The 13,729-nt window shown below is 51.0% G+C and overlaps 1 protein-coding gene across 1 annotated transcript; it reads right to left on the bottom strand.

The window, feature by feature from the left end:
* Positions 1-6,378: 6,378 nt before the first annotated feature.
* On the bottom strand, positions 6,379-8,358 carry C1QTNF5 (C1q and TNF related 5). The gene is made up of 2 exons (XM_056860730.1): positions 8,139-8,358; positions 6,379-6,905 (listed from the first exon to the last, which is right to left on the bottom strand). The coding sequence occupies exons 1-2, from the start codon at positions 8,356-8,358 to the stop codon at positions 6,388-6,390; spliced, it is 738 nt and encodes a 245-aa protein (XP_056716708.1). The 3' UTR covers positions 6,379-6,387.
* Between the last annotated feature and the right edge of the window lie 5,371 nt (positions 8,359-13,729).

Raw genomic sequence — 13,729 nt, forward strand, 5'->3', positions numbered from 1 at the left:
TCAGCAATCCTTTCTTGAAAAGGCAAGGAAACCCCTGCTAGGGACTAGCGGTGGCATGGAGCTCCCGCTCAGCTGCTGGGCTCTCCTGTCGGTTGCCCTGCCAAGCTGGCACCCTGTACAGAGAGACGAAAGGAAACACTTCAAAAGTCAGGATGCCCAGAAGGCGGTTGGCCCAGGAGGTTTCTCTCACTCCCCATCCATCTCAGTCACTGTCAGGGTTGCCAGGTCCCTCTTCGCCACCGGTGGGAGGTTTTTGGGGTGGAGCCTGAGGAGGGCAGGGTTTGGGGAAGGGAGGGAGTTCAATGCCATAGAGTCTAATTGCCAAAGCGGCCATTTTCTCCAGGTGAACTGATCTCTATTCGGCTGGAGATCAGTTGCAATAGCAGGAGATCTCCAGCTAGTACCTGGAGGTGGGCAACCCTAATCACCGCCTCCATGTTGCTGGAAAAGAAAGAGCTCGTTTCGAGGCAAATCAACATAGGGCTGATTCTGCTCCTGTCTGTTTAAGCCTCCACTGTTCTTTTGCACCCCCACCCAAATCCTTTGTCTGGTCAGATCTGAGCTCTTGCCATGCGGGGAGATCAAGTCCAGGTGGCGGCTTTATTGAGGAGGTGGATGTTTTTGCTGCAGGTTTGCCCCCCAGCCAGGAGGAGGGAGGAGAGCAGACATATGATCCCCCCTGTGGTTTTCTCCCCCTCTCTCTTCTGTCAACAAATGAGTGGGCCCCAGCCGCCAGACCCCCAAGCAGGGGGATCAACTAATGAGGCAGCCCGCAGCCAGACATGGAGCAGCTGAGCCATTTGAGCTTAAGCACAGGAGTCCAGTTTTGATTGAAAAGATGGGCACGTTTCCTTATACCCAGAGTAATCCCACCGGCTTTCTGGGCTTCTGCCATGGGGTCTCTTAAATCAGGGGACCATGCATGGCTTTCCCCATCAGACTTAAAACTCAACTCCTCTGTGGTGCATCTAGGAAGAAGGTATACTGCCTCTGAACATGGGGTTTTCATTTTAAAAATGCCTTGGCAACAGAGTGCTCCATGAATTTTGTCAAATGGGCAACTCCCTTTCATTTCATTGGGGTTTGAAGAATTTCCCCACGGATTATGCCTTATGAGTAGGTTTGCTATCTTCCGGGTGGCACCTGGAGATCTCCTGCTATTATGGTTGGTTTTCCAGGCGAGAGAGATCAGATCACCAGGAGAAAATGGCCGCTTTGGGGGGTAGACCCTATGGCATTATACCCCGCTGAGGTCCCTCCCCAAACCCTGCCCTCCCAAGGCCCCACCCCCGAGATCTCCAGGTATTGCCCAACCCAGACCTGGCAACCCTACTACATATGAGACCTGGTATTTGGAATCTGGAGATCACATCTGATAAAATTCACAGAGGGCGGCCCTATGAGCATATTGTTGCTGAGTGTTAAAATGGAAACTCCACATTCAGAGAAAGTATACCTTCTTCCCCGATGCTGTGCCTAAAACAGAAGTTGCCCAAGACCAGGAGCCACATTTAGTACCGGAAAGGTTTCTTCCTCCCCTTCTTACAGAGAAACCTGAGCCAGCCATTGATCTGTGGATTCGCTTAGGCACTGGGAAAACATCCCTCCTGACAAAAACAGATCTAATCGAAACATGCATTGAGCAAGAATTTAATCTACTTCCAGGAAAGAAGCATGGGGACCCTGAGGGAGGCAAGACTGAACCCAGCCCAACTTGTAGGAAAAAAGGGAGTTAGCTGGGGAGGAGCTGTGGCTCAGTGGGAGAGCATCTGCTTGGCATGTGGAAGGTCGCAGGTTCAATCCCCGGCATCTCCAGCTTTAAAAAAAAGGTTCCGGTGGTAGGTGATGTGAAAGACCTCCACCTGAGACCCTGGAAAGCCGCTGCCAGTCTGAGTAGACAATCCTGTTCTTGATGGACCAAGGGTAGGGTTGCCAACCTCCAGGTGGTAGCTGGAGATCTCCCACTGTTACAACTGATCTCCAGCTAAGAGAGATCAGTTCACCTGGAGAAAATGGCCACCTTGGCAATTGGATTCTATGGCATTAAAGTCCCTCCCCTCCCCAAACCCCATCTCCACCTAAGCCAAGCTAAGTTTAGGAAGTTGCCAGGGCGGAGAATCCCTGGCGATCCCACCAGGAACAGTACCCAGTGCTGGAGGGTGTTGCCAGCAGCGGTCCTCCTTCCCAGCACCCTCAAAGCCTCTCTAGGTGTGACCTGAAATTCCAAGGCATTTGTGATTAGCTCTGAAAGTTCTCCATCTGTGCCTGTTCCAGAAACATTTGGGGAAAGGAGCTCAACGAGGCCTATTTTGGGCAGGAATGCAGTGATCTTTCTTCCTTCCCTGGCTAAAAATAAAAGACCTTTCCCCAAGCGGGGTCACCGTTCTCACACTGGGAATCTGGGGCCAGAGAGGAAGACTTGGCTGAGACTTATCCCCAAAGCCCCAGGGGAAAGTCTGGGCTGGGGCTGTCCCAAAAATGTCCCTGTCGTTTCCGCTTGGCACTGCAGAAAGGGACGGATGCGCTCGAGGGCCTCCATTTCGGGTTGCCTCAAATCTCAAAGCTCATCCACTGCCAAAAATTTTGTTAGTCTTTAAGGTGCTACTGGACTCTTGCTCCTTTCTACTCAAATCTGTTTGCTTTTCTTCCTAAGCGGTTATGCCATCAGCTGTCTTCCCTACCCCTTGCTTTTCAAATAGGGTATATGTAAGCTGGGGGGGTAGGGTTACCAGGTCCTCTTGGGGCGGAGCCTGAGGAGGGTGGGGTTTGGGGAGGGGAGGGACTTCAATGCCATAGAGTCCAATGGCCAAAGCAGCCATTTTCTCCAGGGGAACTGATCTCTATTGGCTGGAGATCAGTTGTAATAGCAGGAGATCTCCAGCTACTACCTGCAAGTTGGCAACCCTATTGGGTGTGTGTGTGGCATTTCTTCAGGACTGCAAGCTTTAGTTAATTTAATTCAGGGTGTCGGGTTCCCAGCACAGCTGATGTGCTGCCCAGCACATGAAGCTGCCTTACTGACCATTTTGATCTATCAGTATCAGTATTGCCTACTCAGACTGGAAGCAGCTGTTCAGGGTCTAGGGTAGAGGTCTTTCACATCACCTGCTGCCTGCTCCTTTTTTACTGCAGATGCCGGGGATTGAACCTGAGACCTTCTGCATGCCAAGCAGATGCTATACCACTGAATCACGGCCCTTCCCCACAAATTAAGCTGCCTTATACTGTCAGATCCTTGGTCCACCAAGGTCAGTATTGTCTACTCAGACTGGCAGCAGATCTTCAGGGTCTCAGGCAGAGGCCTTTCACGTCACCTACTTACCTAGACCCTTTAACTGGCGATGCCAGGGATTGAACCTGGGACCTTCTGCATGCAAAGCAGAGGCTCTACCACTGAGCCATGGCCCCTCCCCAAACACATGAAGCTGCCTTCTATTGAATCAGACCCTTGGTCCATCAAAGTCAGTATTGTCTACTCAGACCAGCAGTAGCTCTCCAGGGTCTCAGGCAGCAGCTCTCCAGGGTCCCTCTCCAGGGTGGCTGCCAACAGCCAGGGGGAAAAAAACCCTCCCAGCCTGGCCATTGCTAAAAATGTAATGGGGCAAGGGCCACTGACTCTCTTCCTGGCTGCTTTTCTTTGGCTGGATACTTTCAATGAATATGCAGGGTTTGCCTGAGGATGGATCAGGGCCTTGGGCACACCAGTGGGCACTGTTTCATGGACTTGCAGATCTTCCAACATGGGACCTGCTGTGAGCCCTAGACCCGAGCTCATCCTTATAACCAAACTTGATTTTGACAAAAATGTTTGAATGACAACCCTATCCTGGCCACAAATGATGGAATTAGGACGCCAATGGGGTCACCCCGTGAATGGCGGCTACTCTGTGCCCCAACGTCAGCCTTCCCCAAATGCACTCCTTCTAACTGGGAGACCACCAAGGAATACCAGGGTTGCTGTGCAGAAGAAGGCACTGGCAAATCACCTCTGTTAGTCTCTTGCCATGAAAACCCCCGAAGGGGTCGCCATAAGTCGACTGCGACTTGACGGCACTTTACACACACACAACAGTGAAGCACAGAGATCAAACAGTGCACATGAGCCCCAGGAGAATCTGGTGCAGCAGACTGGGTCACAATGGAAAGAGCAACAGTCTGGTGTATCCAATCAGAGGGATGGGGACTTGAGGAGGGAGAGGCCACGGCTCAGTGGTTGAGCAACCGCTTTGCATGCAGAAGGTCCCAGGTTCAATCCTGGGAATCTCCAAGTTAAATGGAGCAAATATTTACTATTAGTTTAAAAAAAGGGCAATAAGCTTGCCCAAGGGTGGAGAGTGGTAGGTGTGTGGGGAAATTGAGAAGAAATAGCACCAGATATGTCCACGGCCAACTCTGTTTTGAGTACCATCTTTCCAGAAAGATGGTACCAAATAGGTTTGGGAATAGGGTTGCCAGGTCCGGGTGGAGCCTGAGGAGGGCGGGGTTTGGGGAGGGGAGGGACTTCAATGCCATAGAGTCCAATTGCCAAAGCGGCCATTTTTTCCAGGGGAACTGGTCTCTACTGGCTGGAGACCAGTTGTAATAGCGAGAGATCTCCAGCTACTACCTGGAGGTTGGCAACCCTATTTGGGAAACTATACAGTGGATCTGGGGAGAACCTAGAAGGTGAATGATTGCATGAAAATGTGCAGGGGGGTGGCATTTGGGGTGGGGGAAACGCAGAGCAAAACCTCCATGGGGAAGCAACCTGGCTTTAGTTTCCCTGACTGCAATTAAGAACAGGATCCAGAACAAAAATTGGCGTTCCAAGCAGTGTTGCTTGTGTAGGTAAAAAATCTCACAGCAACTCACAAATTCTGGCACACACTTTCTTCTTACACAGAGATGTGAACAAAAAAAAAAAAAAGATTTGCATTATGTGGAAAACAACTTAGAAAAGACAAGAGTGTATGCATACATATACACATTAATGGCGCACAGAAAGCATAAGAGATTCAAATCTCTGCGTCGTGGGTCAGCCTTACACTCGCTAAGTGAAAAAAAATCCTAGTATAGGATTTGTACGTTGCAGAAACAGAATTAAACTATAGGGTGATGGTATGGGCCCCAGAACCCATGCAGATTAAAGAAATTTTAAATTCTGGCCTACGGGTGCCTTCTAGTGGCTAAACGTCTCTCTGCATTGATATTGGCCGGGTTAAGCGTTTTCACAGGTTGGTGTGTGTGAATGGGAATTTGAAAGCCATTTCCTTTATACTCCCTGACAGAGAGCAGGCCCAGCTTGTTCAGTGTTTCAAAGAACTATTGCTGATTTTGCCCCAGTTTCTTAGCTAGGAAAGAGGCCTGAACACCTTTGCACTACAGCCTTTCTTTTTATCAACTGTCCCCAAGGTAGGAACTTAGCCCGGGCAGCAATTTCCATTCCAGCTTTTCTTTGATTAAAAAAAAAAAGAGGGTGGAAGAACTACCCCTTCTTTCCAGGGTAAGAAGACTATTAAAATGAGATTCTCTATCTGTAACTACTTGTAGCAGCTGTTCTAATACTATTATTATTTAGAATTATTTTATAGCACTTTTCAGTGTGCAAAATGCCATTCCGCTCTTATTTCTCCTCACAACAACCCTGTGAGGTGAGTTAGCCTGACTCCATGGCTGTAGATTCTGCCAGTGCCTACTTGTCTATTGGGGAGTGAATACCACAGAGGAGGAGGAGAAGAGGAGTTGGTTTTTATAGGCTGATTTTCTCTACCTTTTAAGGAGAATCAAACCAGCTTACAATCGCCTTCCCTTCCTCTCCCCACAACAGGCACCTTGTGAAGTAGGTGGGGCTGAGTGAGTTCAGAGAAAACTGTGACTGGCCCAAGATCACCCAGCTGGCTTTGTGTGTAGGAGTGGGGGGAAACCCGGTTCACCAGATTAGAGTCCGCCACTCATGTGGAGGAGTGCAGAATCGAACCTGGTTCTCCAGATTAGAGTCTGTTGCTCATGTAGAGGAGTGGGGAGTCAAACCCGGTTCTGCAGATTAGAGTCTACCGCTCCTAACCATGCTAGCTCCCAACAAATGTCTGTTTGGTGGGCAGTATGTGTCTGTGCTATATACCCTCAAAGAATATGCTTTATTTACTACAGCCAAACACACAAAATGTGACTTGCTTCTCTGACACATGGCTGTCTCCTCCTTGGCTTGGTGTTGCCTATAGGACATCTCGTGCTGATCACAATGCAAAGACCCTAAGACCCTCATCAGGCCATTAAATACAGGGGTGTCACACCCCTTGGGTTACGGAAACAGGAGTATCCCCGTGGATAATATCATGGCAGAGCTGTGAATAGGAACTCAGGAGTTCTCCACTAACCACGTGGCGGAGGAGAGGAGGGTGTCGTCAGTCAGGCAAAGACGGCAGAGTTAGGCCAATAGGAATAGACCAGAAACCCCGTGAAGGTGCTGTCCGTCTTGACGCTGGAGTAGAAGCCAGTGTAGTCTCCCACCCCAACCTGCACCCAGACTTCGTCCTCGGGCTCCAGCCGTACCAGGGTGCCCCCGGACAACGACGTGGGTTTGGGCCAGTTGCCGTAAAACTGGAAGAAGGAGGCCACCGACTTGCCGTTCTTCATGATGTCGAACTGGAGGCTCATGCGGTAGACGGTGGCGTGGACCGCAAAGTAGTACAGGCCAGGGATCTCACAGAGGAACTTGCCCGTGTTCCCGTCGTAGTGCCCCTGCTCGTTGATCAGGACGACGTCGAAGACGATCGGCTGGTCAGCCAGGGGCGGGCTGCGCGACTCGGAGCGCTTGGCGCTGAAGGCCGAGCGGGGCGCCACGGCGCACTCCCCCGGGGTCCCCTTCTCCCCTGGCAGCCCGTTTATGCCAGGGCTGCCCCTGTCTCCTCTCAGGCCTGACGGTCCTTGGGAAGAAGCAGGAAAAGAACAGCATGAGTAGGTCATGCCCACAAATCCCACCACCAGCTCTTCCACCACCAGTGAAATTAGCTGGGTAACACAAAAGGATGCATTTTGCCAAGGCCACCCGCCAGAACATCACAGATCGATCATAAACTTCCCGTCCCCGTTGATTAGCCGAAACAATCTAGACAGTGAAGCAACCGAAGAGACGGGAGAACTCAAGGGGGCAGAAAACTGAGACCTCCAGATGACTCAAGCAAGCAAGCCAAGGTACGTGGGAGGGCCAAAGAACACGCTTCAACATAGTTGAACACCCCAACCCCCTTAAGGAATTATTTTATTTATTTATTCCCGCCCTTCTCTCTGATGACGATCCAAAGTGGCTCACATTGTTCTCTTGTCCATTTTATCATCACAACAACCCTGTGAGGTAGGTGAAGCCAAGGGTGTGACTGGGCTAAGGTCACCAGCGAGCTTCCACGGAAGAGTGGAGATTCGAACCTGGGTCTCCTAGTCCAGCACTCTGCCCATAGCACCACACTGGCTCTTGCGCCATTGCTAGGAAGGGGCCTTCAAATAAAGAAGAAGAGTTGGTTTTTATCTGCCAACTTTCTCTGCCACTTAAGGGAGAATCAAACCGGCTTACAATCACCTTCCCTTCCCCTCCCCACAACAGACAGACACCCTGTGAGGCTGAGAGAGTGTGACTAGCCCAAGGTCACCCAGCTGGCTTCATGGGTAGGAGTGGGGAAACTAACCCAGTTTACCAGGTTAGCCTCCGCCGCTCATGTGGAGGAGTGGGGAATCAAACCCGGTTCTCCGGATCAGAGTCCAGCGCTCCAAACCACTGCTCTTAACCACTACACCATGCTGGCTTTCAGCAAATAGATCTCCCATCCCGCAAACAGGCTAGGCTGGGTCGAGGGAATCATTTAAGGGCCAGCATGGTGTCACAGTTAGACTAGGGAGATCCCGTTTCGAATCCCCACTCTGCCATGGAAGCTTACTGAGTGACCTTGGGCCAACCACACAACGCCGGCCTGACCTACCTCACAGGGCTGTTGTGATAAAATGATGATAAAATTTTGTGAAGATAACATGGAGAACAATATAAGCCACATGATAAGCAATGGGGAGGAAATTGCTCCGAGTCCCCAAACTGCATCCAAGAGCCAACCCCAACAGCTGATCCTTAGACACCTGCCCTTCAGGACAGATGTTAGACGTCCTCTTACCTTGCTGTCCAACCTCGCCCTTTTCACCCGGCAATCCCACTGCTCCATCCCGGCCATCACGTCCATCTCTGCCGGGCAGCCCCTGACTGCCATGGATGCCAGGGTTTCCCGGAATGCCAGGTTGCCCCGCGCACAAGCTGGGGATCTTGTTGTCCTCGATCTGGACAGAATCTTCAGCCAGTGTCAGGAAGAAGAGGCAGAGGTAGACCGCTTGCTCCATTTCTACTGGGGCCAGAGGAAAAAGGCATCGGTTGGCTAGAAAGGCATCGGTTTCCCATAGTTACTGTTCTGCAGGGCTTTTTTGCTAGCCTGTCTACTCACAATAGTCAAAACAGAAACAAATTTGGAAAAACTTGTGGGGTTACCTGTAGACCATCTCGACTCGTCACTGGTGATCAGGGAACTGCTGACAAGTCTGACTCATTGGTTGTTAAAGACCTTTCAGGTGCCCCATGCAGACAGAACGCAGGGCCCAGTCACAGTATGGGGTGACTGGCTTTCTGCTCACGGGGGTGGGGGATGGGAATCAATGTGCTTGCCTGTTGTCCATTGTGAGGCAGGATGTTCTTGACTGGTCTGAGCATGGCAGGTTGCAAAGTCTCTGTGATGGAGTATCTGCTTAGCATGCAGAAGGTCCCAGCTTCCATCCCTGGCATCTCCTGTTAAAGAATCTTCAAAAACTGGTGTTGGGTAAACCCTTTCTCTGCCTGAGAGCTGCTGAATGCTGAATTCAGTGGACAAATGATGCGAACACATGAAGCTGCCTTATACTCAATCAGACCCTTGGTCCATCAAGGTCAGTATTGTCTATTCAGACTGCAGCTCTCTAGGGTCTCAGGTAAAGGTCTTTCATGTTACCTACTGCCAGGTCCTTTTAACTGGAGATGCCGGGGATTGAACCTGGGACCTTCTGCATGCCAAGCAGATGCTCTATCACTGTGCCATGGCCCATCCCCACGTGACCTGGTATAAAGCTGCTTCATCGGTGCAGTGGCTGAAGTCTGGCAGAGGTGGTAGGAGATGGATTGGCCAACCCTGAAGGAACACAGGGGCTTGCAGGTGATCCCTTCAACTGCATTTTGGTTTTGGAGAGCCTTTATATCAGGTGAGCCCAGCAAGATTCTTTGTCCATTTCCTGGAGTCACTTTTCATTCCTGGCTGAGCTGATAATGTTCAATCTCTGACATGAGACAGAGCGTTTAAGCATGAACAGAGCGTTTTCCTTCTCAACTGAAAGACCCACTCCCAAATCTAAGATTAAAGGGAAGGAGGACTTCAAAAGCAGACAGGCTAGCATTCAGACGCTCAGACATTCTCGCTTTGGGGGAAAGAACTTTCTGAGGGGTTGAAATTGAGGACACGGCGTGGGACAGAAACTATTAAATCCACTGTCCCAGCACCAGCGTCCCAATTAAATTCAGCCTTTCCCACCAGAAACTGTTTTTCCAAATTAGAAAAGGGACGAAATCTCACTGTCAGCCTCTAGCCTCCTTGACACCTCTTTGCAAAAATCTATCACTGTAAAGTAAAATAAAATAAAACCACCAAAGTCCCTCTTTGTGGTTCTAGCAGAAATTATATCGCTTCTCGGCTACTCAAATCGCAGCTGCTCCGGCTGACCTCCCCTCGCCCCCCAAGCAGTCTTGATTGGATCATAAGATCGACCCCTGTAATTTAAGTCATAACAATTTCCATTTCTAACATTTATGGCCTTCAATGACTCAGAATTCTGCGCACTTCCCCTGCCGGCCTCTGTGCGCATTGTGAGGATCTAACGCGGGAGTGATGGGGGGAAAAGCAGTTGGGCATCAGCCGAGGATGTGCCCCTCCACCCTTCCTGTCGATCCCCATGGAAGCAAACACAGGAGGAGGAAATGGGGCTCCCGAGGGGTTAGTCCTCCAGAGGCAGGATGGATGCCAGGAGTCCGTCTGGCACGCAAGCGGGCTTGCAAACGCCGACTCAGCAGTATCTAGGAACCGGGCCGCCCTCTTGCCCCCTCCCTCGATGTTCCCCCCTCTATTTAACAGCCTGCGTGTCTTGTCCACGCTGCATCCTCTTGCTCTCCTCCTCTGGCTTCTCCCTCTGTTTCCTTTCCTTGACCAAGTGCCCAAGTTGCCAACAGTTCAGCGTCAGGACCGAGCCATAGCTAATGGGTCTGGAATGCGAGGATCTTTCCAAAATGACTGTTGTGCATTCCTTCTGTGTTGCCGCTGTCTGCCCCTAACTGGGACTGGGGCACAGGGGTGGGGGAGTTGGGATTGGCTTTGGGGGAAAGGAATAGCAGTAGGGGGAGCCCGGCTGTTTCTCTGTGTGTGGTGTAGTGGTTAAGAGCGGTGCTTTGGAGCGGTGGACTCTAGTCTGGAGAACCAGGTTTGATTCCCTGCTTCTCCACATGAGCGGCGGAGGCTAATCAGGTGAACCAGGTTGGTTTCCCCTCTCCTGCGCGTGAAGCCAGCTGGGTGACCTTGGGCTAGTCACAGCTCTCTTAGAGCTCTCTCAGCCCCACCTACCTCACAGGGTGTCTGTTGTGGGGAGGGGAAGGGAAGGTGATTGTAAGCTGGTTTGATTCTTCCTTAAGTGGTAGAGAATGATGGTATATAAAAACCAACTCTTCTTCTTCTTCATTCAGAGCTGGGTGGGGGGACTGTTCTGCAAAGCCAGGGGCTTGATTGTTCAGAGGTTGGGCAGCGTTTTGTTATGAGTTGGACATGCATGCACCTAGCAGGAAGAGCTTTCTACCAGAGAGATCTGAATTCGAGTTCTGCTTTCCTCCTGGGCTGATTGTGGGTTTGGGCAAGTCCCTCTCTTTATTAATTATTTAATTTTTATCTTACTTCGTTTATATCCCGCCTTTCTCCCCATTGGGGACCCAAAGTGGCTTACATCGTTCTCTTCTCCGTTTTTACCCTCACAGCAACCCTGAGAGGTTGGTTTAGGCCAAGAGTGTGTGACAGGCCAAAGGTCCCCCAGCAGGCTTTTGTAGTAGAGTGGGGATTTGAACCTGGGTCTCCCAGATCTTAGTCCGACACTCTAACCATAACCATCACACCCCACATCAGCCCTCTCTCTGCTGAGTTATCGTGTTATTCTGGAAAGCGCAGTAAGTGAAACAGAGGCAGGATCTCCCTTTGTAAAAGAGACCTATCGATTGTTATTAGCCACAACTGCTAAGTGGAGCTTCTGTGTCTAGAAGCAATATACCTGTGAATGCCAGATGCTAGAATCCATTGACAGGCAAAGAAGCAGGAAATGCCATCCCTGTTTACGTCCTGCTTATATACTTCTCAGAGGTGCCTCTGCCAGGCCACTGTTGGGTGGGGGGAAAATACAACTTCCCAGCTAAAATGGACCTCTGGTCCAATGAAAGAGGTCCCTTTGCTGAAGGAACATCCATTTATTTTATTTTTATGTATTTAAAATATTTGTTAGCCACCTTTCTACCTGGCAGAACTCAAGGAGGCTTACAATGTAAATAAAAGAACGATGATAAGAAACACATACAAGACCACAATTTAAAATCTCAGTTAGGACTGCCAATAAATTAAAAAAAAACTAAACTAAATTAGTTAAATGCAGTCCAAAATAAAACTGTCTTCAACTGCCTCCTGAAGGTTGAGAGTGAGAGGGCCAGGCGTCCTTCCCTGGGGAGGTTGTTCCATGATTGTGGGGCTGCCACTGAAAAGGCCCTGTCTCATGTACCCGTGAGCTTCTTTGATCGGTGGGCCGTCAGGAGGGCCTCTCCTTGCCATCTTAATTCCCGAGCAGGAATGTATGGGAGGAGACGGTCCCTCAGATAACACTGGCCTACCTCACAAGGCATCATGAGAGAGTGAAAATGATCCCCCCATTATACATAAGTGCTCTGGGAAGTATTAGGCTCTAACACGTTGCATGAAAACGGAGAGGCACAAATGTGTTCTGCAGGAGCTGTGGCCTAGGCAAACGGCCCACTTACCAGCTAAGCCACGAAAAGCACCAAGGAAACCCAAGGTCGCTACGCAGAGGCAGGCAATAGCAACCCTCCTCTGTTTGTCTCTTGCCTTGAAAACCCCTTGCAGCTTCAGCTGCTAAGCCCACACCTGGCCCAGGGTCTGTCTCACAGCCTAACCCAGGGGTTCCCAAACTTTTTGAGCCACGGAGCACTTTTCAGGAGAGAAATTGGTCACGGAGCACTAATTTTCCCCTAGCACCTATATACTAAACCGAATGACAGTAGTATTTTTCTTTCCAATCCCTTCACGGAGCACCAGGAGATGCTTCGCAGAGCACCAACTGCTCTCTGGATCACAGTTTGGGAACCGCTGGCCTAACCTTTAGCAGTAGCAATAAGAAATTCACTTTTCAGGGCATGGAGTGGGGGTTCCAGATCTGACTCAAGTATGGCACCCGCTCCGGAGAGGAAGGATAAAGAGCTGGGGTCCCATCAACCCCCTCCCACAATACTAGCTGAATTTAGTGCTGCCAACCTCCAGGTGGGGCCTGGAGATCTCCTGGATTTACAACTGGTCTCCGGACTACAGAGATCAATTCCTCAGGAGAAAGAGGCTCCTTTGTAGGGAGGATTGCATGGCAGTCTGTCCCAATGAGTTCCCTCCCCAGGCTCCTTTTGGAGCTGGCAAGCCTTTTGCACAGCCCACCCCAAAGCAGAGTGGCTGGCACGACTCTAAAAGCACCCCTAAAAGCAAGGTCTCCTACCCCTACTGGGTAACCTTGGGCCAGTCACCGTCCTCTCCGAACTCTCTCAGCCCCACCTACCTCACAAGGTGCCGGTGGTGAGGAAGGGAAGGCGAACTTAAAGGTCGAGAAAAGTGGGGTATAAAGACCAACTTTCCCCCCAGGGCAGGGCTTTTGCACATCTGCACATCCTCCGCTCCTCCCAGGCTGCCCGGCATCATGTTCTTCCCCCAACCATTTATGCCTGGGAGGGTTTGCCTTGGAGTTGCTGCTTTCTAGATGCACATTTTCCCTAGCCAAATCCTTAAAACTCAACAATAAACCCCCATGTAAAGTTCTGAGAATCCGGATGGGGGGAAAGGGGCATCTAGAGAGCGGCAAACCCAAGGCAACAACCTTCCGTGCACAAACCCAGGCAAAACTTCTGGCCGAGCCCAGACCCCCCTCCCCAAAGCAGGGGCTGTACTCACCGTGCGGCGTCCCCAAACCTGGGTGCGCGCTCTGCCCGCGAGTGCCAGGAGTGCGCTGCGCTGTCCGCTCGCGAAAGCCTGGAGCCGGGCAGCCCCCCGTCCCCTTCCCCTTCCCCTCTCTCCCCTCCCAAACTCCAAAGGAAACCGGAGAGCTGCAAACGGAGGCAGCCAAGAGCTACAGGCGAGGAGGGGAAAAGATTGCCTGGAGAGGAAGGCAGAAGGGCGGGACGCTGTCACCGGCAGGGAGGGGGCCAGGAGAGGCGGGGGGGGGGAGAAGAAGAAGGAGAGTTGGTTTTTTTATATGCTGACTTTCTCTATCACTTAAGGGAGAATCAAACCGGCTTACAATCCCCTTCCCTCCCCGCAACAGACACCCAGTGAGGTAGGTGGGGCTGAGAGAGCTGTGACTAGCCCAAGGTCCCCCAGCCGGCTTCCTGTGGAGGAGA

This window comes from Euleptes europaea, chromosome 14, assembly GCF_029931775.1.
Source record: "Euleptes europaea isolate rEulEur1 chromosome 14, rEulEur1.hap1, whole genome shotgun sequence".
NCBI lineage: Eukaryota > Metazoa > Chordata > Lepidosauria > Squamata > Sphaerodactylidae > Euleptes > Euleptes europaea.